At 43.7% G+C, this 24,380-nt stretch overlaps 4 protein-coding genes and 1 pseudogene across 4 annotated transcripts in view; 3 read left to right on the forward strand and 2 right to left on the reverse strand.

Annotated features, from left to right (window-relative positions):
• Nucleotides 1-1,988: 1,988 nt before the first annotated feature.
• Nucleotides 1,989-24,380, forward strand: part of LOC143893595 (galectin-4) — a 76,064-nt gene continuing 53,672 nt past the window's right edge. The window contains exon 1 of the mRNA XM_077399130.1: nucleotides 1,989-2,229. Within this exon, the coding sequence (XP_077255256.1) occupies nucleotides 2,200-2,229 (30 nt within the window). The 5' untranslated portion in view covers nucleotides 1,989-2,199. The remainder of the gene's footprint in view (nucleotides 2,230-24,380) is intronic.
• On the reverse strand, nucleotides 10,810-11,526 carry LOC143893580 (uncharacterized). Its single transcript, XM_077399118.1, has 2 exons — nucleotides 11,459-11,526; nucleotides 10,810-11,400 (listed from the first exon to the last, which is right to left on the reverse strand). The coding sequence occupies exons 1-2, from the start codon at nucleotides 11,524-11,526 to the stop codon at nucleotides 10,815-10,817; spliced, it is 654 nt and encodes a 217-aa protein (XP_077255244.1). The 3' UTR covers nucleotides 10,810-10,814.
• LOC143893596 (uncharacterized) lies at nucleotides 13,131-13,872 on the forward strand. The gene has a single exon (XM_077399131.1). It carries the CDS (start codon nucleotides 13,200-13,202, stop codon nucleotides 13,665-13,667), a length of 468 nt encoding a protein of 155 aa, XP_077255257.1. The 5' UTR covers nucleotides 13,131-13,199; the 3' UTR covers nucleotides 13,668-13,872.
• LOC143893594 (uncharacterized) lies at nucleotides 14,742-15,798 on the forward strand. The gene has a single exon (XM_077399129.1). The coding sequence runs from the start codon at nucleotides 14,926-14,928 to the stop codon at nucleotides 15,706-15,708; it is 783 nt and encodes a 260-aa protein (XP_077255255.1). The 5' UTR covers nucleotides 14,742-14,925; the 3' UTR covers nucleotides 15,709-15,798.
• LOC143893597 (uncharacterized) lies at nucleotides 17,188-18,373 on the reverse strand (annotated as a pseudogene).

Here is a 24,380-nt window from a genome sequence, read left to right on the forward strand (position 1 = left end):
ACGGACGACCAGAGAGTGAAACGCTAAACCCGCTCGATTGCGGAATCGATACGGTACCCCTTCCTGAGGGGCGCGCGAGCCAATCGGGCGCGAGCTTGCAAGCCCGCGGTGTCCCGGCGCAGTGCTGTCGATACGAGGTCCTTCGGGGGCGGGCAACGGTCCCTCGGCGGCATACGACTCCTCAAATTTTGTCCTTAGCGGCGGACGGAACTTCGCTCGTGCCGGTGTGCCTCCGGTTTGACCCTGGGGCGGTGGCCAGCCACCCCGTGGGTCGGTGTTTTATGGAGATCATTTGCTGAAACCGGGTGTTTACCCAAGCGCTTGGGGCCCCGCTATTGGCGGCCTCGTTCGTCGCTGCCGCACGTGCCGCCCGCCTGCCGCGTTGCTCTCGCCAGCCCGCGATCTCTGCCGCTTCCGTGTTTGCCACCCCTCCTTAGTTATCGATCGTCTTTGATTTTCTTCGCCAAGTACTCTCTCGAAGGTTTGCCGTGGTGTGGGTGAGGTGCCGCGCGTATTACATTGCATAAAAACAAAAGAAGGTAATCAGAATGCGGAAACGCGATTAAATACGACCCCTGGAGATCTCGTCGTTGCCTCCCTGGTCCGTCCCTGGGCGCGAAATTCCGCGCCTTGTGACGGCGGCGGGGCGCCGCGACGGTGCGGCGAGCCGCAACGTCACAATATACATATATATAACATTAACATAATGTTTTTCAAATCATGTTTAACTGCAATAATTAAATTATTTATATTAAACCAATTAATATAATTTTTTAAATAAGTAATTTACCTGACAATGAGACTAATTATTTCTTATCCACTAATTATTAATTTTCAAATAAATAATAATTCATTTTTTACAAACTATTAGTTATTTTAATAATAAAAAATTCATTTTTACTAATATACAAATTTTTACGTAATTAGAAATTTTTTTCTGACAAATTACCATTTTTTTCTTTGTAATGCGTAATTCACTTTTACCTAACTATTATTAATTTCTACGTAATTAGTAATTTTTTGTGACTAATTACTAACTTGCTAGTTCAATAAAACTTTAGGTAAATTTTATTACAATAAATTACTGTTCCTCAAAATAGCATGTCGTATAGTAACAGAAACTTTTCTTTTAACTAATAATACGTCACTTTGATTTACTTCTCAAGTTGAAGAGCATTTTATTAATACGATACTTTGAAACGCTCGAAAACTTGCCACTTCTTGTATTAGAGTTTTCTCTTTTTCTCTTGTAATACTTGTTTGATTTAAATAAAACTTTGGGAAAGTACCTACATATATCATAAAAGAGATATTTTGTGATAACTCTCGGATTGTTTTATTGGCTACGAATAAACTTGAGTTGATTTTTATAAAATATAAGAGCTAACTGTGAATCGGACATATATTTGAATCCAAATGTTGCAGAGATGTTTTTTTCAAAGATATAATGTGATATTGAGTAATGATGTCTTGCAGATATTCTGTAAATATCTGAAAATAAAATATCTTACATCTGACTTGAAATTGTAGGCATAAAAATATCTGGCTATATCTCAGATATATTTTGCTGTGTGGGAATATAATGAATTAGTAAAATTACGATAAAATATTCAACATTTGTTTGTTATCAAACGAATAAAATGATATCATTAAGAGATCAGAGCTGCTTCCGGCGGAAGTTTGAGAATTTAAAACTATTTTTTTTAATACTACCATTATTATCTATCAAATTATATATGATTGATGACTAGCTCAAAATCCTTATGAAAATGGGTGAAGTTTTTTCTCAAAATTATTACATAACAGAACATCTGCAGCCAAAATCTTATTAACATAAAGAACACATAAGGAACACAAGATATAACTACTAATTATTTACTTTCTTTATTAAATTGTGCTTTAAAACTATTTTTAAAAAATAGTTCTTAAAATAATTGTATTTATTAAGTTTTTCTTCGTAATCTTATTATGACTAAAAGCAACGTGAACTCATTTTAACTCATATAATCACATGGCAGGTTTTCGGTAAATTTAATATGCAAAGCAGCTGGAAACATTGCTCTGCATTTCAATCCACGATTGGATAGAGGATATATTGTTAGAAATACGAAAGTGCATGGATTCTGGGAGGACGAAGAGACCTGTTCGCCCGCAGGTCCAAGCGGATATATTTTCCGCCGAAACACCTATGTACATCTTATGATCTTCTGTACGAATGATGCATTTCAGGTAAGAAGCATATAGGATATCTTATAATACTAATGCTTACTTCTAACAGATTAATTTTACTCTGTTTAACTTGTTTTTTTATCTTTTTCTAATTTTTGGTGGGCCACTAAAAACGAAACAATAAGCGTGATTTTTTTGGAATGTAACTTAATTTATTCGAAAAACGCTCGGATATTTTAGCTGCAAGAGGGAAATAAAATGATAGCAATGATTTGATCTTGAATGGTTGTTTGAAGGTCACGCGAACGTCACTTTCAATTTTTTAAATAAAACCTTATGTATTATAGTATATCGTTTGAAAGGGCATAAAATAAGAAAAATTCTGGCGCAAACCAGAGGTCGATACGTTGACCCGTCTGGGAGTTATTTAAGGTAAAAAATTGGCTTTTTTGAACTTTGACCTTAAATAACTCTCGAACGGGTTAATGTATTGACCTCTGGTTTGCGTAAGAAATTTTCTTCTTTTATGCCCTTTCAAACAATATACTACACAATATGAGGGGTTTCATTTGAAATTTTTTAGTTGGTGTCTTCTGGGGCGCTGAAAATTTCAAGTGTAACCTCTTTGTTACGTCCAATCCCGGGATTAGGATGTGAAAATCTGGGAAGCAAGGAAAAGGTTAGCCAGAGGGGTCGGGGGAAGAGAGGACGCAGCTAGATACTTACAAATGTCGCTCGCAGGTACGCGCTCGGAGACGCGTGGCGCGAGCCGAACGCACTTTTATGACTCAGAAAGGGTCAACGTCTGTAAAGACCTTAGGACGCCTTTCATGAGCGGTGCGATCGTCGGTCCTTTTTCGAGTCAGAGAATTTAATCCCTTTAACTCAGGATCGGACCTCGTGCGATTTTGAGAGGTGGAAGAGTAGGGTTAGAGGTTTTTAAGTTATAAATCTCAATGCAGTTTGAAATTAACATTTAACATAAGCTAAACATTTTATTACAATAAAATATTCTATTACAATAATATAAGCTAGGTGAACAATAAATAAGAATTAAGCAGATAAACTGAATATATTTATAAGTGTGAATGTCGGATATGTGTGTAACGTGTGTGGATTCTTCCCGGGTGGTACATAAGTGCGGAGGTGATTGGGCAGGATTTTTAAGGGAAAACCTATTTGGAAATGGCCATTCTGCCCGCCATTATCACAATTATTTAAGGAATGAAGTTACATAAATTTAGCTAAATGTAAGAGTGCGTGTGGTGTGTGTTAAACTAAAATTAAGTCACAATTAAAACAAAATATATGGAGATGTTTGCGGGGTGAGACAAGAATTTATGAATGGAAAATAAAGATACCGCCATTGAAATAAAATTAAATTAGTTGTAAGGGTGCGGTGTGTGTATTAAAACAAATAATTAGTCAAGAGTAATCACCTCGGGAACGACTACTTCCTCGAGATCGAGAGTCGAGGCGGTCAAGGAGGTCGGGGACGGACTTCGGAAAGAGGAGGGGGAATCGGGAGGTTCTAAGAAGCGGACTGGATCGGGGTTAACGGGGACCACGCGAGGCAGGACCACGCGAAACGGACCCACACGGCAAATAGGGCGATGTTCGACTATTGGGCGGGAGGGTAGGACGACTGGGCGATAGGGCTGACTGGTAGCGGGACAATCCTGGTTCGAACAACCGGGTTCTTTCGTAGAAGCTAGTAGGGGCGGTGGGGTGGCGAGTCGCGGAGGACCGGCGTTGAGCCGCTCCCGGGGGAGTTCGACCTTCCGTCGCGCCCGCTTGTTCTGGCGATTTCTATGTCGCCTAATTGTGCGGAGATTCGGTCCTTGAGGGGCCAGGGCTTTCGGGTCCACTAAAAATATTTACTTATTTTTAGTCAATCTCTCTCGGACCCGGTCGGAAGCGAACAAAAGGAAATCGTCGAACTTAGGGGGGGGGAAGGTCAGTGGACAGTCTGGGCCCACGACAACGACGAGACGCCGGGAGCCAAGTCAGGCCTGCCACAACGCCAACGACCGCTGGGAACTCGATGCCTACACTAACCGACCCACGAGCATAAGCTCAGGGAGGTCAGTGGACCAGCTGAGTCCACGACAGCGGCGAGACGCCGGGAGGCAAGTCAGGCCCACGACAACGCCAACGACCGCTGGGAACCTGATGTCTACACTGACCGGCCTCAAATATATAATAAACTTCCGAGGGTCCGACAATCGATAGACCGTTTAAGAAGGGGGGGGGCAATAACGCGGAAAGAGAAGGATCAAGAAAATTACGGGACTTACTACTTGATGAGTTCAAAAACGAATGGGTTTCTTCTCGGTGTCGCTGGTGAATGAGTCGGAGCGACTGATGTGCTGCTGGATCTTTTGCACAGACTTTAAATGCGAAATCGTGACTCGAAAACGGAAGAGATCACGATTATAATGCCGAAATGCAGACTAAATCTTCAGAGGCTTGAAGAGACTGAGAAGTTTTGAGAGGGCGAGTGTCGCAATCTCGGGGTTTATATAGGAAAGTGTAGGGAATGGAAGGGGTGGGTTTCATGTGGGGTGTGTCTGGTTTATTGTTTAAAGAATTTCGGGTTGGCGGGATGTTTCTAATTTTTGTTTAACGGATTTTTTATTGGTTGACATGTTCCTCACCCAAGAGGTAGATTCTTAAGTTTTCGCCTATCCTGGAAAGCTAGAGACGGTTATCGATTTTTGCGGTTTTTCATTGGTGAGCCCCCTCTTGGCCTCCACTGTCTTATTGGGGGTGTAACCCATCGGTTCTTTCCAGTGACGCATTTGTTTTTCGGCTATCGCCGATTTCTCTTTTATTAGGGTTCCTTATTTATCTCGCGACCCTGTGTCTACGTTGACAGACGATCCATACTTTTTAATTTTAAGTGCAGTTTTATTGCAAACAGAAACTTCCGCCACGTGCTTTTAAGATTTCTAAAACCACGTATTAGGTTTCGTTTCTGTTTGTCGGAACATCGCACGGCCAGTTTTGAGTGAGTCGCGCGATATAATACAGATTCCCATCATTCCTTGTCTGAAGTTAAGGCTCCTTTCTGCGCGTTGTGTCGCCGGATTTATAGTTATGAGCCAGACGAGGTTGACAAGAATCTGGTCACCATATCCCCCGTCTGTTAGTAATTTATCATCTGAGAGGTTGCTTTTAGTTGCCCAAGCAAATAGGTAGTTTGATCATAAAAAAAAGATCTAACCTCACCCCGATCGCTAATCGTCCGTACTTGGCTTGTTTATTCTAATCTTAGGGCTATCTTAGGCGCATAAGGATTCCCGCGAAAAAGGGATATCGTGGAGTCTGCAGGACGTAACATCTTATATTGTAGTATATCGTTTGAAAGGACATAAAAGAAATTTAAGTTTACGCCAAAATTTTTCTTATTCTACGCCCTTTCAAATAATATACTATAATAAGGAGGGTGTAATCTTTATAATATCGTAATCGAGGATTTAATAACTTCACGCTCGTGCTTCTGTATTGCTACTCGCCATCTTTATTATCCTCTTTCTCTACCTCTACATCACACAGCGCCAACCTTAGAATACTACAAGTGCCAACCTTAGAATACTACACTCTCTTCCTTCTTTACTTAGAAAACAATATTGCAATTATTTCATATTCGCTCTGATCCAAACTAATGTTGAGCCTGGTTGTACCTACACGAAACATAATTTGTTCTCCCTCTAAATTAATAACATGTATTGACTTTATCTTTTAAATAACTATCGCTTAACTATTATTTGTCTCATCGACAGTACCACAACAAAATTGAACAGTAACCAAATGTCACCTCTACTTCCTTCTTGACAACGCAATCATCATGAACACACATAGTCTTTCATCCACGCAGGTTTCATTTTCACCCGACGTTCCCTCATCGATTGATCCCCTTGCTCTGATGAGCTGCCCATCTCCGAGACCTTTCTCGGTGTAGAATTTTCCCCGTAGTTACTACTTCCTGCCACTGGCGCCTCCGAGACTGGCTCTACTCTGACTCTGTCTGTATTTGCCTGTTGTGGTTCCGCCTCCCTTTGGGTGAACTGTTTAACAAACGAAGTATTCCGTTCGTACTGGTTCCCTTCCGGTGTCTCAAATACTACTGCCTTCCCAGATCTCTCAATAACTCGCATAGGAACAGGATTGAACGGTGTTGACAGCTTATTTTGCTTTTGTTGCTTTACCAGCACTAAATCGCCCCGCTCGATTGTGCTTGTTCTTGCTCGTCGGCGCGCATCCGCATACCTCTTCCCTTCTTCCTTCTTCTCTCGGTCTCTATCGCGTATTTCTTCATCGAGGTATTGCTTCTCCACACTGCTGATTTCAGGTAATTTCGACCGAATATTACGCCCGAACATGAGCTGAGTTGGTGCTACCCCCGTAGTCGCATGCGGTGTTTCTCGATATGCCAATAAATACTTATACAACTCGTTCTTCCAAGGTTGTCCTTCCGCTTGCGCGATGCGAAGTCTCCTCAGAATGGATCTGTTTTGGCGTTCCACTTCACCGTTTGCCTGTGGCCAAAGTGGTGTCGTGAACCGATGGTGTATTCCATATTCATGAAGGAACCTCTTGAAGTTCTCATCCCGGAATGATCCGCCATTATCACTAATCAAAACCTTAGGAATCCCAAAACGAGCAAAAATTATTTGTAGTCGAAACATGAGATCTTCTGCGCCCATGGTCCGTGTGATCTCCACTTCGTAGTAGCGACTGTAATAGTCTACAATCACCAGCAAATAGTTCCCTGACGGCAGTGGACCTAAATAATCTATTGAAACCTGTTCCCACGGTTTCTCTGGCAAGTCGCTCCTCTTCATAGGCTCCGGAGGCTCTGGTAGCGCAGTGATCTGGCAACCGTGACATGTTTTCACCCACCGTTCGGCATCCTTATCCATCGTTTTCCACCAAACTTTCGATCGTAATTGTTGTTTCGTACCGACGATGCCCAAGTGTCCCTCATGTGCTAACTCCAGCATCCTTCGCTGTAACACTTTTGGTATGACGATCCGGGTTCCCCTCACGATAACCCCATTAATGTTACTAAGCTCTTCCTTTATCAGCTCGTATTTCTTCATTTCAGGTGTCCAAACAGCCGTCTCGATGCATTCCCAAAGTTCTTGCAGGTCTATGTCCTCCCCTGTCGCTTCCTCTATTTCTTTCATCGAGCATCTCCTCGGTACTGAAGCCTCAATAATTCGTCGTATCTGTTCTTCGAATTCGCGTTCTTGGTTCACTTGTCGCGTGTCCAATAGTCGGGACAGTGGGTCGGCGATGTTCGATTTCCCACTTTTGTACACCACTCGAAATTTATATGGCTGAAGTCTCAAAACCCATCTTTCAATTCTCGCACATGGCTCGATCTCGGGCTAAATATTGTTTCGAGCGGTTTGTGATCCGTATATAGTTCAAAATCCTTTCCATACAAGTACCAATGAAATTTTTCGCACGCCCAAACTAGAGCTAACGCTTCCTTTTCAGTTTGTGAATACCTCCTTTTTACGTCACTCAAGGTCCTGCTTGCGTAACGAACTGCGCGTGGCCCTCCTTCCTGTATTTGGATAAGCACGGCTCCAAGCCCCACAGGACTGGCATCTGCGATTATTTTGGTGTTAGCATCTTTGTCGTAGAACCCTAAAATTCCTGGTTGTACTATGCATTCTTTTAAATCTTGAAAAGATTCTTCCTGCTGCTGACCCCATTTGAACCCGGCATTTTTCCTAGTAAGTTTGCGCAGCGGCTCGCTTCTTGTTGCTAGATCTGGAATAAACCGCCCCGAGAAATTTATGAGTCCCAAGAAACTCCTTACTTCCTCCTCCTCCTTACTTCGGCTGACTTTGGCCGGCGAAACTGCTGAATTGTGTTTTTACTGTTTTCTGACGGTTTAATACCTTTCTCCGAAATGTGATGTCCTAAGAATACCATGTCTGACCTCCGAAATTTACATTTTTCTTTATTCAATGTGAGTCCCTTTTCACGTAGTCTCTGTAGTACCTTCCTGAGTCTTGCGTCGTGTTCCTCCTTATTCTTACCGTATACCAATACGTCGTCTAGAAAAACTAACACGCCTTCTAATCCCTGCAAAGTTTATGTCATAATCCGGTGGTATACTTCTGGCGCACAGCTTATTCCAAACATTAGCCTCTTATAACGGAATAATCCTACCTCGGTGGCGAACGTTGTAATTTCACGTGACTCTTCCTCAAGCTCCACTTGATGGTATCCCCATTTCAAGTCCAGTTTAGAAAATACGGTAGCTCTGTTTACTTCTTGCAGGAGCTCTTCCGTTGCCGGAATTGGAGTACGTTCTCTAAAGACCGCTCGGTTTGCTTGCCTCATATCTATGCATATAGCCTCTATCCGCTTTCCCCCTTTGGTACTATGCGAACTGGTGAAACCCATGGCGTAGGGCCTTCCACCCTTTCAATGATGTCTGCATCCAGTAATTCTGCAATCAATTTCCGTTGCACCTCCTTCAAGTTGTATGGCTGCCTGCGAACTGGTTGCGCAACCGGAGTAACAGACTTATCAATTGGTATTTTGAATTGAAAATTCTTAAGCTTACCAATTCCTTTAAACATGTTACCGAATTCTCCAATAACATCCTGTTGTTCAACAGTTCTGACGACCCCTGGTCCTATGCTGAGTACTCCTAAATCCATCGCAGTTTTCTTCCCTAGCACTGCTCCACCTTTACCATCCAAGACGATTATTTCCGCTTCCACTGTTAATCTCTTATCGACTTGTTGTACTTCCGTCCTAAATGCTTCCACTATCTTCAGCGGTTGACGGCTTCCATACGGATACAGCCTTTTTTCCGAAAGATACAATCTGCACCAAATTTTACTGTCTCTCAGTCGTTTCCAGCACTTTTTGTCAATAATATTGCAAGTTGCTCCCGAATCAATAATCATATTCGTTTTTACTCCTCCTAGCAACACGTCAATTTTTTCGTCTTCTCCAATACCAAAAATCTTGTCCCTTTCCCGAATGCTGAATGCGTAGTGATCGTCCGATGTATCTTCCTCGCTGCTCGTACTACTCTCTTCCACTTGTCGAACTTTTTTCCGATCAGTTTTCCGCTCTTTCTTAACCACCTTTTTCATCTTCGTTTTACACACAATTTTGAAATGTCCTTCCTTCCCGCATCTTTCGCAAGTACTCATACGGGCTGGGCAGTTTTTATCTTTAGCAAAATGTCCGGTATAGTTACATCGAAAACATCTAGCGTCTGTTCCACCTGCCTTGTTTTTATTTTCGCGTCTTTCGTAATTCTTGTTGCGTCTTTTTATTTGGTTTACTTGCTCTGTTTTATTCTTGAGCTTGTCTGTGTGACATTTCCCATAACCTCGCAATTTCTACTGCTTTCTGGAATGTCAGCGCGGTTCCTTCCTTCAGTAACTGGCGGCGTAAATCGTTTGAGTTGCACTTTTCTATAATTTGGTCCCGAATCATTTCGTTCTTTTTATCTCCGAATTCACAATTTTCTGCTTGCTGTTGCAACCGTATCACATAACGATCAATCGTTTCATTCGCTTGTTGTGCTAAGCAACGGAAATTATGCCGCTCATATGGTACATTAATTTGCGGTGAAAAATGTGCTTCTAGCACTGTTTTCGTTGCGTCATAGATGTCTCTACCTTGCGGCACTACCGCATCCAGCGCGTAATACACATTTTGCACTTCGGGACCCGCTAGATGCAACAAAAACGCCTGCTTACGTTTACTTGTGAGAGCTGCTTGCGTTTGTATGAATAATTCAAACGCCCGCATCCACTTCTTCCAGCGTACTCTCACAGTTGCGCTTTCTTCATTTACCGAAAACTTTTCTAATTCACGTCCTGAAGTCGAGCTCATTTTAATTGTTTTTTCCCCACTCAATCAGTAGGTAAGGTAGGCCGGTTCCACTCCGGGGATCTGAGGGGGGTGAGGGGCGGGGGGAAACGCGGGCGGGGGGAACCGCGGGGGGGGGGAACCGCGTTTTTTTCATGCGCCGCGGGGATAGGGGGAGGGGGGAACCGCGTTTTTTCATGCGCCGCGGGGTAGAGGGAGAGGGGAACCGCGTTCTTGGGCGCCGCGGGGTAGGGGGAGGGGGAACCGCGTTCTTGGGCGCCGCGGGGTAGGGGGAGAGGGGAACCGCGTTCTTGGGCGCCGCGGGGAAAGGGTGAGGGGGAACCGCGTTTTTCGGGCGCCGTGTTTTCCGGCGCCGCGGGGCGAGGGGGTCCGCGTTTTTCGGCGCCGCGGGGCGAGGGGTCCGCGTTTTCCGGCGCCGCGGGACGACCGCGTTTTCGCCGCGGAGCGTGGCGAGGGGGTCAGCGTTTCGCCGCGTCGCGGAGTCCGCGTGACGTCACACGCTCCCGCTCGCGTTGTTTTTCCATCGTAGATGTTTCCCCCGTCCCTCGGTCGCGCGCGTCTTTTCGTTCGCGCGGTCTCTCTCTCTCCCGTTCGCGAGTTCTCGCTCACGATTGAGTATCTTTTCGTCGCCAACAATATTTAATCGTTCAGATCTTAATATTTAATTTATAATTATACATTTAAGTAAACAATAAACGAAGACAGCTTAACAAAAGGGAACGGTAAATAAAAAAGGAAATTATTTTTTACCATATTATATACATTTATTTGTCATGTAGCGCATTATACACAATAGTATCTAAAGCGTAGGCCAACAGTTCGCAATCAATAATCGAATTTTCATCATAAATTTTACGCAAGATTGTAACTGCGTTACATTTATCGGTGATACAATTTTGACGTAAAGTTGTTACAAACTGTTTGAATTTTTCTCTTACGCCGTGAACATTTTGACATAGTTGAAAATACACGTTCTCGACGCAATGTTCTAGTTCGAACAGAAAGAGTACTGTTGACGGTTTCATGTACAAGCTGATGCCGCATGACGTCAATTTTACAATATCTGCGTCACGTATTTTAACAAGCTCCAGATCGCGAAACGTTAGCGATGATGGTGCCGATGACTGCACGAGTCGCTGTATATCTGCATGTTTTTTTATGAATGTCACCCACGTTGCATGTGACAGAATTATCCGATTGCCTCGGTTATCGCCAATAAGTATATCTACAGAGGACAAAGGTCCCGCGCTGATTCCGACATCCAAAAATTTATACGCTGTTGACGTCAAGGCAAATCTTCTTCCCAAAATACGCGGCGTGTAGCGGGGTTTATCAAAACTGAAAAAATACAATTATATGTTCATAAAATTTTTTTGCACAAGTATATATGAAAATTAGCGGTACTTACTCATTGTGCTGTTTCTCACACGTTTCGTCTTGAATCGGAACGTAGTAGTTCGCACCGTGAGTGTTCATCGTATCTGGAGGCTGTTTATTGCAAACTTACTCGAACCGTATCGAACTCTCGACTGCGCTCTAGAATCCTCGTAGACCATTTATACATACCCAAAACTGCAAATTTTGCAAAAATAGCGCCAATGTACGGCTGCTGCATGGTGACCACCACCACAATCCACATATACGTTAAATGTGATATCTTTGTCAAGAACATTCGTGATGAGATCACCTCATCGGGCATCAAATATGATTTTTTTTTCAAGAGCATACGTGTCTCACGATGATTTCATCGAACACGTGCAAAACTGCAAATTTTGCAAATAGCGCCGATGTACGGCTGCTGAGATGAAATTAGATACGATAAGCAAACGATGCATCATTAGTAGAATATAAAATGACGAATCTAGAGAATACGCTCAATAGTCGAGAACTGGAAGTCGCGAGTGCAACAAATGGCGTTAGCAAGAAAATCGTGCAATAACATGGAGCAAGAGTTGTTGGAGCAATCCACCCTGTTAAATTCGAGGGAAGACTTTGCCGCGTGGGAGCAATGATGCGACAAGTTTATCGAATCATTGGAAGAACAAAGCCGAATTAAACGACCGCGATTATCGATCGGTCTCAAACAGTCATTGGTCGCATGTATCGCAAGACTCAAAGGTCTGAAAGACTCGGTACGTCAACGTTTCGTGCATGTGGGTGCGGGATACAGTGCGAGTGAGACAGGACTCAGATGGCGCGAGATAGATCCAGCTTTTGAAAGCCGTATATAGACTGGTGCGGTGATAAATTCCAAACACATCGACCCTCGTCAATTTCTTATAAATGCGAGAGAAATTGTACTCGATCGTGTGCGGAACGTCATGCAACGACATGACAATGTAAAAATTAACACAGTGTTTATAATGGTGAATTTGTTGCGGGTGACAAACGCGCAAATAAAAGTATCGCTACGAGAAACTATGAACTATTTCGTACGTCCGATCTGCATGAGTGGTACAAGAGACACGTTATCGAGCCTACTCTAGCATCGCTGGGGGAATTCCAGGAACGTGATAGCGGATGGGCCTTGTCGCGTATACTCAATTTAATGATAAACGTAAACAAATATAATCTATTGCACGCGGAGTGTTTTGTGGAAATACCGCAAGAAATAAAATGAAGAGAGCGGTGATAAACGTGAAATCAAGAGACAATGCATGTTTTGCATGGTCAGTGATGGCTGCTCTGTATCCAGCCAAGAGACATGCAGAACGGGAATCGTCGTACCCTCATTACACGTCGGTGCTAAATCTCCAAGACATTGAATTTCCAATGACGTTGAATCAAATTAAATGGTTTGAAAATCACAACGATATATCAATCAAGAAAAAAAACAAAAAACTTGCTATCTTGCCAATACGGGTTACTGATCGTAAGATGGACAGACATGTAAATCTCTTGTACGTGCATGACGACAACGTGGGACACTTTGCATGGATCAAGAACCTATCCCGTCTCGTGAGCTCGCAAATCAGTAAAAAAGAGCACAGGAAATACTTTTGCGATCGGTATGTACCTACAGTTCTTTTAATAATATATAAAATATTTTGTGTATAAAAATTTATAATATATGCGTTTATTTTTACAGATGTTTGCACTACTTCAGCTCCAACGAGAAATTGGTTGCCCACACCGTCGACTGTCGGGAGATGAACGACTGCGCGATCAAGTTACCGAGCGATAACGACAAGTGGTTGGCATTTAAAAATCACAACAGGAAGGAACGAGTTCCGTTTGTCGTATACGCCAACCTGGAATGTACTCTGGAGAAGATGGAAGCGGATCTGGAAACGTCCAGGTACACATATCAACATCATCGCGTGTTTAGCATAGGGTTCTACGTGCGTTGCTCGTACGACGAGTCGTTATCTATGTATCGGTTTCGTCGCGATAAGGATTGCGTCGCGTGGTTCGCCGAGGAGCTAAAACGTTTAGCTCACGACGTAAAGACCATTTTGTCCACTAATATACCCATGGCAGATTTTACGCGAGACGAGTGGGAAAAGTTTAACAGCGCAACACACTGTCACGTGTGCGAAGAACCGTTCGAGTCAGACGACGTGCGAGTACGCGACCATTGTCACCTGACCGGTCGATACAGAGGTCCCGCGCATTAGAATTGTAACTTAAATTATAAAGATTCGCATTGCATTCCCGTAGTGTTTCAATTTATCGGGCTATGACGCACATTTTATTATAACTGAAATAGCAACAGCGTACGAAGGACATGTAGATTTACTCCCGATCACAAAAGAAAAATATATTTCGTTTACAAAAAACGTTCAAAGCACCAAAAATAAAGATAAGAAAACGTGCGTCAAATTGCGATTTATCGATTCGTACAAGTTTCTCACCTCTAGTCTCGACAAATTGGCATCTTATCTCAGCAAGGATAAACTGCGAATATTGCAACGCGAATTTTGTGAATTATCCGCAGAAAATTTTGATTTGCTGACACGAAAAGGCGTATTTCCATATGAATACATTGGCTGCGTCGAAAAATTGGAGGACTCGTGTTTACCACCGCGCGACTCATTTTACAGTTCATTGACAGGTGACACCGTATCCGAGAGCGATTACGCGCACGCCGTCGACGTCTGGCAGCGGTTCTCCATTCGAACGCTCGGTGATTACAGCGATTTATATCTCAAGACCGATGTCTTGCTGTTGGCCGACATCTTTGAAAATTTTCGCGATAGTTGCGTCGCGAGTTATGGACTCGATCCGGCGTATTATTATACTCTACCGGGTTTTACGTGGGATGCTATGTTGAAGCATACACACATCAATTTCGAATTGCTCACCGACATTGACATGGTCATGTTTATCGAACGCGGTATACGCGGCGGTTTGAGTCAATGTTCAAACAGATACGCACTGGCCAACAACAAGTACATGCAATCGTACGATCCATCGAAACCGTCGTCGTACCTCATGTATTTTGATGTAAATAACTTATACGGCTGGGCAATGTGTCAACCATTGCCATACGCAGATTTTAAATGGGTCGACAACGTAACCGATTTTAATGTTATGGATGTCGCGTTGGATTCCTCGATAGGCTATATACTCGAAGTCGATTTGGAGAATCCGCAACATCTTCACGACGCGCACACTGACCTACCGTTCTGTCCGACGCGCGATAAACCACCCGGCAAGCGGCAGGACAAGCTCCTCGCAATATTATACGATAAGAAACGTTATGTAATACATTATCGCAACCTGCAGCAGTGTACTCGTCACGGTCTCCGTTTATCAAAAATTCACCGTATACTGAAATTCGCGCAATCTCCATGGCTTCGCGATTATATAGAACTTAATACAAAATTTAGGACGTTGGCCAAGAATGATTTCGAAAAAAATTTATACAAATTGATGAACAATGCAGTGTTTGGCAAAACCATGGAGAATGTGCGCAATCACGTTGACGTGCGCCTCGTGACTCATTGGGAGGGTAGATACGGCGCGGAGGCAATGATCGCGAAACCAAATTTTCACAGTCGAAGCGTCTTTTCAGAAAATCTAGTAGCAATAGAAATGCGAAAACTCGAGGTGAAGTTCGACAAACCAATCTACGTGGGTATGTGCATCCTCGATATATCCAAGACATGTTTGTATGAATTTCATCACGAGTACATGTTACCGTTGTATCGCGACAAGTGTAAAGTCACGTACACCGATACTGACAGTCTCATTTATGACATTGAGTGCGACGATGTGTACGATACCATGAAGCGTGACATTCATAGATTCGACACTAGCGATTACGCGATCGATAATACGTACGGTATCCCACTCGCCAATAAAAAAGTTCCGGGTTTGATGAAAGACGAAAATAACGGTGCGATAATGACCGAATTCGTCGGGCTTAGAGCAAAGATGTACGCCTTGCGAGTGGACGGTAAGAAAGATACGAAAAAGGTTAAAGGTGTCAAGAGTAACGTCGTAGCCAGGTCGATAACGTTCGACGATTACACGCGGTGTCTGCGCGACGAAATTGAAATGACGCGACAGCAGGTATGCATAAGGTCCAAACTACACGAGGTATACACCGTGTCTGAAACGAAAATAGCTCTAAGTCCGTACGACGATAAGCGATACATTATACCCGGTTCTACCGAAACGCTGCCATGGGGACATTATAAAATACAATTGTAAATACCATTGTAAATATATTGTTAATACCGCTGTAAATATATTGTAAATACATTTAGATATTTAAGAAAATAAATGACTCATATGTATATATGTATATTTTTTTACTGTAATAAATTTTTACAATACATAATTCTTGTGTATCCATGAATTATGCGAATTATCAAATCCTAACCACTTTACATAAACCTCATCCCCCCTTTTGCGCAAAACTTTTTCAACGAGATACACGTCGGGATTAGCAACGCGATGTATGTAACTCGTATTCGTAGAAGCCACCGGCGACGGATTTTCCGCAGGAATCTTCCAACAGATACGTCACGGGATTAGTTTTCTGCATTTTGTCGATTCTAAATACTTCCGTGGTCCAATTTGGCGTGTATCCTTTTTCGAAGATTGTCTTGAATTTACTCACACGTACCGAGTCGCCCACTTTGAATCGCGCGGGAGCAGCGATCTTTACGTGACTGTACACCGTTGTTAGGAGCTTGTCAGCAATCGCGGGGGTAACATCGATGGGCCGCATGCCGATAGTTCGATGCTTTCGCGCGTTGTAATCCGATACGAGACCCGACAGCGAGTCGATCCATTTGTAATTTCCATTGCGCGTAAACATTTTCCACATGTCATTCTTGAGCGTGCGATTAAATCGTTTGACGACCGATGCCTTCATTACGGAATAGGTCGAATAGTGATTGATATTATGTTTCTTCAAGAGTTTCTGCACGTTTGCGTTGTAAAATTCTTTCCCCTTGTCAGTCTGCAGATTTTTCGGACACCTTCCGCCGTTTCGAATTATTTTTGCAATCGCCGTAGTAACTTCGGTTCCGCTCTTGGCCTTGAGCGGTACGGCCCATGCGTGCTTGCTCAGCACGTCGATAATAGTGAGTATGTAGTGGTAGCCTCTGTTAAATCGCGTGTATGGACGCATCTCGACCACATCCGCCTGCCACAGGTCATCGTATCCGCGCACTATGACGCGTCTTCGCGAAAAATTTCTTCTCGCAGGAGCGTGTAATTCTTCCACCAGCCGCCGTTTTTCATCTGATTGCTTCTTACTAGCCATGACGATGACGCGCAACTGACGCAGAGATCAGATGTACGTTCTTATCTATTCGCGATGATTCACAATTACATATTGAATCATCTTTTGAAGTTCGTTTAGGGTAATTTGCATGTTATTCTGGAATGCGACCATCTTTCTCTCGATTTCATCCTGTCGATCTTTTAAAATTTGCACGCTCTGCTGCACGTAGCGTTTATTGGCGGCATCGCCATCATCTACAGGCGGCGCTATCCGTCGAATCTTGCGCGATTTCGCGTCAAAGTCGGTAGCGACCATGCAAAGAGCGTTATTGCGCACGTAACTTCTGATTAATCCGCTCCATTGATAGTACGGTTCCGCACCGCCTCTTCCGAGCGATATACCAAACTTGTTGATCGGCATTTTGATGTTGATTGAATGACTCGTCAACGCGCGGTTTAATTTATAATAAGTCCAGCTTCGCGAAGTTCCTCGATAATCGACAGGATCTCGTTATCGTGACCGTTGTGACCCGCTAGGCGCGAAGCTTCGAGCAATCGGAGACGGTCTACAAGCTCGTTGGGGTCGTCTCAATGAACATAATCGATCTTGTTGTCGTTTAATGTCATGACACGTGGTATACCTTTTTTACCCGAAATCGGCGATGCAATTATATTTCTGTACTTGTTACCTGTCATGGCACGCGGTATACCTTTTCCAGCTTTTTTACCCGAAATCAACGGTGCGATTATATTTCTGTACTTGTATCCCCTGTTGCCATTTAATCGAGCGTGAGCATCGTGATTGCGTTTATGAGCATTTGTCATCAACAGAATGCTCTTGTATTTTTGCATGTCATCCTCCGTGTAGATCTCGTCATTGGGAATTTTCTTAAAGATCAACTCGTAAAGACCGCGTGTGCCTGCGTATCGTATGTCGTCGATAATTATGTTGTCCGCGTTGTCCACGTCAAAACGCTTATTACCGAGCATCATTCCATCGTTACTGAAATAAACGCCGTACACGGTGTCTATACCGCTTTCTTGATCGCCGCTCAGAACAGTCACGACGTACTTTTGGCTCAATGGACCCAAGTGATCTCTCAATGTTTCTCGACCCTCAGATGTTTGCAACTGCTGTCGAATGGACGTCACGAGTGAGTCATCAGTGGTTTCGAAAACATCCTCGTTTGCGAGCACTTACTTGTTGTACGGAAGACGCAGAGGTTATCGGCGGTTCATTCGGTGGAGCAACTTTCGATCGTTTCGATTTACGCGGTTGTAAAATTTTAGTTATTTCGCTCAAATTAGATGGCACATTTATCGACCGTTTCAACGTAACCGGAGTTGAAGCCATTACAGAGTCGTTAAACGAGGCGTTTGGTCGTTTTCGTTTGACCTTTGGCTTTTCGTCTTCCCACGTCGTTTCATTCTCAATCTTTGACACGTCAGATTCTTTGCCAACGGTGTTTTTGGCAATCTGCCTTAGAGCCTCGATGATAGGCTTAAAGTGTCTTTCCAACGCGATATCTTCCTCCATTTTGCCTGTTTTCAAGGCGTGATATTTTTTGCGAATCAAATCGCTCGTTTTCGCAATTTGATTTGCTATCCTCTCGCGCTCTCTAATCTCCTCGCTGCTGTCCATGTTGCGATAACGTTGCTCAATCGACGCGTCGACAACAACTAACCGCGTTACGGTATCGCAAAGTCGTTAAATCCTTTTCTGTATCGACCATTCGAAATCGCGCTGTCCTTGTCTATCACCACGAATCCATACTTTTGTCGCCAACACGTATCACACAATTTACAGAAATCTTCGTAAGACATATCTGTGTTGACGTGATCGTTGTATACGTGTTTCAGATTGGTACCATCCTGTTTAAACATAATCAATAAATTCGCGTTGTCGCGTATAAGATGCTTCGGTATCTTTGCATACGTCTGACAAAGATAGAAAGAGTCAACGTCCGCGTGCCGGCCCATTGCAAAGTATTCTCTTATCGTATCCTGCTTGTCGCACGCCACGTCATCAAAGATAAAAATAGAATTCGGGAGCGCCTCGCTCGGCGGAATGACGTCACTGTTATTCGAGAACGTAAAGTAACCAATCTCTTCTATCGGTGTTAATATATTCTCCAAATATCGATATTTCGGTTGTTGCAACGATTTCGAGTACACGTACACGTTCTCGAAACGCACACCGTGCGGACTTTCCAGCAAGCTTATCAAGACGTTTGTCTTGCCGCAATTCGACGGACCGCAGATGATACCGCGTATAGAAATCGGTAGCATGCCTCCATGTTTGCGCACCTCTTTCGTTAACTGCATCCTATCGTCAAAGTTTGTCACTTTGATCGTCCGCGATTGTCGTACGAACCGCATTTTACCTCCCCTCCACAACGAATGAAAAACAGTATCGAGAAAGCTGGCCTATTTATAGAGGCGTGTAGAGCTGATATGCTCAGTCGTTAAAATGTTTCTGCTCGTGTCGGATAACAGCGATATTTACGATTTAACCGCCGAGCAGTTAAAATATATACCAAAAGTCATTCTACTAGGAGAGTTTTATAATTACATAGATTATTTGTGGGATAAGCTTCCCGAACATATCAAGACAGATTCGGAGGTTCAGCAATATCGGCGCTGTTTAATATATTATAATTTGCCGTGTCAGCAAACGCACATCGACGGTCCTCCGCCGTTGATAAAGAATTGCGGCGAATGTCGCCGAAGATAGGTCGAGGTCTGCTGAATCGCGCGATAAACGCGCTTCCGATCGAATTACATATCCCCGGCTATCAATTTTGCGGTCCGGGAACTCGCTTAGAAACACGATTGGCAAGAGGTGATCGAGGTATTAATCCATTGGACGCAGCGTGTCGCGAGCACGACATAGCCTACTCGCGTAGCAGCGATCTCGCAGAACGACACGTGGCAGACAATATACTCGCCGCGGAAGCGCGAAAACGTGTCATCGCGAACGATTCAACTCTCGGAGAGAGAGCTGCGGCTACAGCCGTCTGGGCAGCCATGAAGGCTAAAACGAAACTCGGTATGGGTTTGAAAACGAAGAAAAAGAAGAAAAACAAGCGAATACTTCCGGTAGCGAAACGCGGTAGTATCCTGCCGATCCTACCGTTGTTGGGGGTTCTCGGTTCGTTGGTCGGCGGAGCGGCGGGTGTCGCAAAGGCCGTGAATGACAACAAAGCCGCGCGGCGTCAGCTGGAAAAGATGCAACGTCACAATCGCGCCATGGAAGGTCACGGACTTTATCTCGCTCCATACAAACGCGGACAGGGGGTCTCGAGAAAAAAAAAACGTCGAAGGGGCGCTAAAAATTCCCAAGGGTGTAACTACCAATGTGCAATTGCAACAATTGGCAAAATGTATGCGCGTTCCATATTTTAGAGGTATTTTTATGCGCGACTCGTTACCGTTCGGCGATGTACGTCGAAACGAGAGCGGTATCGTAAATTTGGATAATGCTGAGGGACCGGGTACTCACTGGGTGGCGTACGCGAAGAGGGGAGGTCGTGCCATATATTTCGACAGTTTTGGCAATCTTCGACCACCGAGAGAATTGGCGCAGTATCTGAAGAACAGTGTGATAGAGTATAATCGCACGCCTTATCAGCGATACAATCAGAGCAATTGTGGACAACTGTGTCTGCGTTTTCTACAGTCGGTTGACAATCAATTTAAAGACCGGCGTTGCGCTGTTTGATCTCAGTATTCATTCAAACATGTCACTGACATTTACGCTCACCGGCAAGAGCAGCATCCTCGCGGTAAGCTACTTTCCCGCCGTGGATTTGAGCGATGCCGATTACGAGCTCGGTCTGACATATTTTGAAACCTATCACACGATACCGAATGTAAATTCGTCGAACAATAAATTCTACTATGACGACGATGACAAGGAGATTACCGTTCCCGAAGGATCGTACGAACTGCGTGATATAGACGTGTATCTGAGACGCGCCTTTTTATGGGACCAATCCGATAATGTCTCGACAAACGAAGATGGAGAGCACCCATTGATTATTATTCGGGCTAATAACAATACGATGAAGAGCGAGATCAAATGTGCTTATCGGATAAATTTCACAAAACCGAACAACATTGGATCGCTGCTGGGATTTTCAGCGAATCGCGTGCTGGAGCCGCGACAATAGTACGAATCGAATGTTCCTATAAATATCATCAACGTAAACATCATTCGCATAGAGTGCAACGTGACCGCGGGTGCGTACAGCAACGACAAGTACGTGCACACGATACACGAGTTTTCACCGAGTGTGCCTCCAGGATATACGATATCGGAAACGCCGGCACGAATCATTTACCTTCCGATCATCGTACGGAGCATTTCGGACTTGACGCTTCGCGTCGTGGATCAGGACGGTCGATTGATTGATTTTCGCGGAGAAGAGATCACCGTTAGACTGCATGCACGAAGACGACAGCGGTAACGTGAGATGCTCGTACTGAACGAAGCTGAGCAGGTGCAACAAACGAGAAACAAAAATACAATTTGATCGCCAAAGAAGAAACTCACTGCTTCGAACATTGAATTTTTGAAATCATTGGGTTTCGTCGTACGAAATGGCTAATATCTTAAACATTGGAGGTGAACCAATCTTTGACGACAGCGTCGTCAAGATTGAGACACACACGTACAATCCGTACGCCAACACAACGTTTGGACATAACGATGAGATAAGAATACCCATACAACAGCAGGATTTATACACGTTGCCGTGTGAAAGCTTTCTCTACGTTGAAGGAAGATTGACGATAAAGAGAAGGAATGACGAGTCTGTGACAACGCTTGCAAATAATTGTGCGGCGTTCATGTTTGATGAAATTCGATACGAGCTCAACGGTGTGGAGATTGATCGCAACAGAAACGTTGGAATAACCAGTACCATCAAGAACTACGTATCGCTATCGTATAACGATTCTCAAATCTTGCGGAATGCTGGATGGGATGTTACATCGAGCATACCTGAAGGATATTTCAACTTTTGCGTACCGCTCAAAATGTTGCTAGGCTTTTGCGAGGATTACAAACGCGTCGTTGTTAACGCTCGTCACGAATTAATTTTGATACGTGCGCGTAGCGATAACAATTGCATTGTAGGAAATCCGGCGACGGAGCCGGAAATTGAATTGTTTAAAGTACAGTGGAGAATGCCCCACGTCACATTAAACGAGGTCAATAAGCTATCCATGCTACGGGCCTTGGAAAGCGGACGATATCTTAGTGTTAGTTTCCGTTCGTGGGATCTGTACGAGTACCCAATGTTGCAGAGCACGACCAAGCATTTGTGGGCCGTCAAAACGGCGACTCAGCTGGAGAAGCCGCGGTACGTTATCTTTGCGCTGCAGACCGGCCGCAAGAATATCATGTCGCAAGATGTTAGCGTATTTGATGACTGTAACTTGACCAATGTGAAACTTTATCTAAACTCTGAATTTTATCCGTACGATGACTTGAATCTAGATTTTGGCAAAAATCGATACGCCGTTCTTTTCGATATGTACGCGCGTTTTCGTAAAGCTTATTACGGATACGACAGTTTCGATACGCTTTGCAGCGTGTATACATTCCTAACGGAAGGACCTTTTGTCGTCATTGATTGCTCGCGACAAAACGAATCTGTCAAGAGCGCCACCGTGGATGTGCGAATAGAATTTGACTGTAAAGAAAATGTACCTGCAAATACTACAGCCTATTGTCTCATCTTGCATGATCGTGTAATCGAATACTGTCCGTTGTCGAACGTAGTGCGCAAACTCATGTAAATTGCGATATCAGCAGATATTGCGATATAAGAGATACATATGTAGCGCGATAAGATACAGATTGCTTCGTCGTTTCGTTATGATCGTACCAACGTTTGTCGATCTGCAAGGATTCACCGTTGGGATGAAATTTGTCGTAAAGAAGGTGGCGGTGCTGAGAAACGGGACCGTTTTGGCGCATTATATTTTTACATGCCCCATGCCGTGGAGTCTCCTCACGAAATCCGATAAGTCATGCGCTTCCTGGTTGATTGCAAATCACCATGGACTTCGATGGCAGGATGGAAACGTGCCGTACAGCATGGCGAAACACCTAATTACATCAGCCGTGGTTGGAGAGGGTGACGAGACGTCGACTCTTGTGTACGTCAAGGGATGTCAGAAACGAGAATGGCTGGTGGATCTGCTTGAGAATTATGCGAGAAAAAACCTAAACATTGAGACTTTGGACGTAGATTACGAAGATATCGAATCTTTAAACAATCTAGATGTTACTAATACTATACGATGCGGAAAACATATTAAGAATTGCGCACTACAAAATGTATTGAAAATATTTAACTGGTGGTTGCAACGCCAGAAAGAATTTTGATTTTTTTAAATAAACTATATATGTATATGTATAAATGTTACGTTTTATTTCCTTTTACCACATAGTTGTTTTAAAGATGTTTTAAGTGCATGATAATTGTTTTAAAGATGTTTTAGTTGTTTGATAGTTGTTTTTAACGATGTTTTAGTTGTTTGATAGTTGTTTTTAAAGATGTTTTAGTTGTTTGATAGTTGTTTTAAAGATGCTTTAGTTGTTTGATAGTTGTTTTAAATAAGTTTTAGTTGTTTGTTAGTTGTTTTTAAAGATGTTTTAGTTGTTTTAAAGATGTTTTAGTTGTTTGTTAGTTGTTTTAGTTGTTTGATAGTTATTTTTAAAGATGTTTTAGTTGTTTGATAGTTGTTTTTAACGATGTTTTAGTTGTTTGATAGTTGTTTTTAACGATATTTTAGTTGTTTGATAGTTGTTTTTAAAGATGTTTTAGTTGTTTGTTAGTTGTTTTAAAGATGTTTTAGTTGTTTTTAAAGATGTTTTAGTTGTTTTTAAAGATGTTTTAGTTGTTTTATTTGTAACTATTTTACGGCGGAAATGTATCATCGGCAGATGTAATGCGGCAAATATCTTGCGTGAAGTTTATGATGAAAATTCGATTATTGATTGCGAACTGTTGGCCTACGCTTTAGATACTATTGTGTATAATGCGCTACATGACAAATAAATGTATATAATATGGTAAAAAATAATTTCCTTTTTTATTTACCGTTCCATTTTGTTAAACTGTCTTCGTTTATTTTTTACTTAAATGTATAATTATAAATTAAATATTAAGATCTGAGCGATTAAATATTGTTGGCGACGAAAAGATACTCAATCGTGAGCGAGAACGCGCGAACGGGAGAGAGAGAGACTGCGCGAACGAGAAGACGCGCGCGACCGGGGGACGGGGAAAACATCTACGATGGAGAGACAACGCGAACGGGAGCGTGTGACGTCACGCGGACTCCGCGGCGCGGCGAAACGCTGACCCCCTCGCCACGCTCCGTGGCGAAAACGCGGTCGCCCCGCGGCGCCGGAAAACGCGGACCCTTTGCCCCGCGGCGCCGAAAAACGCGGACCCCCTCGCCCCGCGGCGCCGGAAAACACGGCGCCCGAAAAACGCGGTTCCCCCTCACCCTTTCCCCGCGGCGCTCAAGAACGCGGTTCCCCCCTCCCCCTCCCCCCGCGGCGCCCAAGAATGCGGTTCCCCCCTCCCCCTTTCCCGCGGCGCATGAAAAAACGCGGTTCCCCCCTCCCC

The sequence above is a fragment of the Temnothorax americanus genome, unplaced genomic scaffold (assembly GCF_048541705.1).
Source record: "Temnothorax americanus isolate GAGA-0224 unplaced genomic scaffold, ASM4854170v1 Scaffold122, whole genome shotgun sequence".
Classification (NCBI taxonomy): Eukaryota; Metazoa; Arthropoda; class Insecta; order Hymenoptera; family Formicidae; genus Temnothorax; species Temnothorax americanus.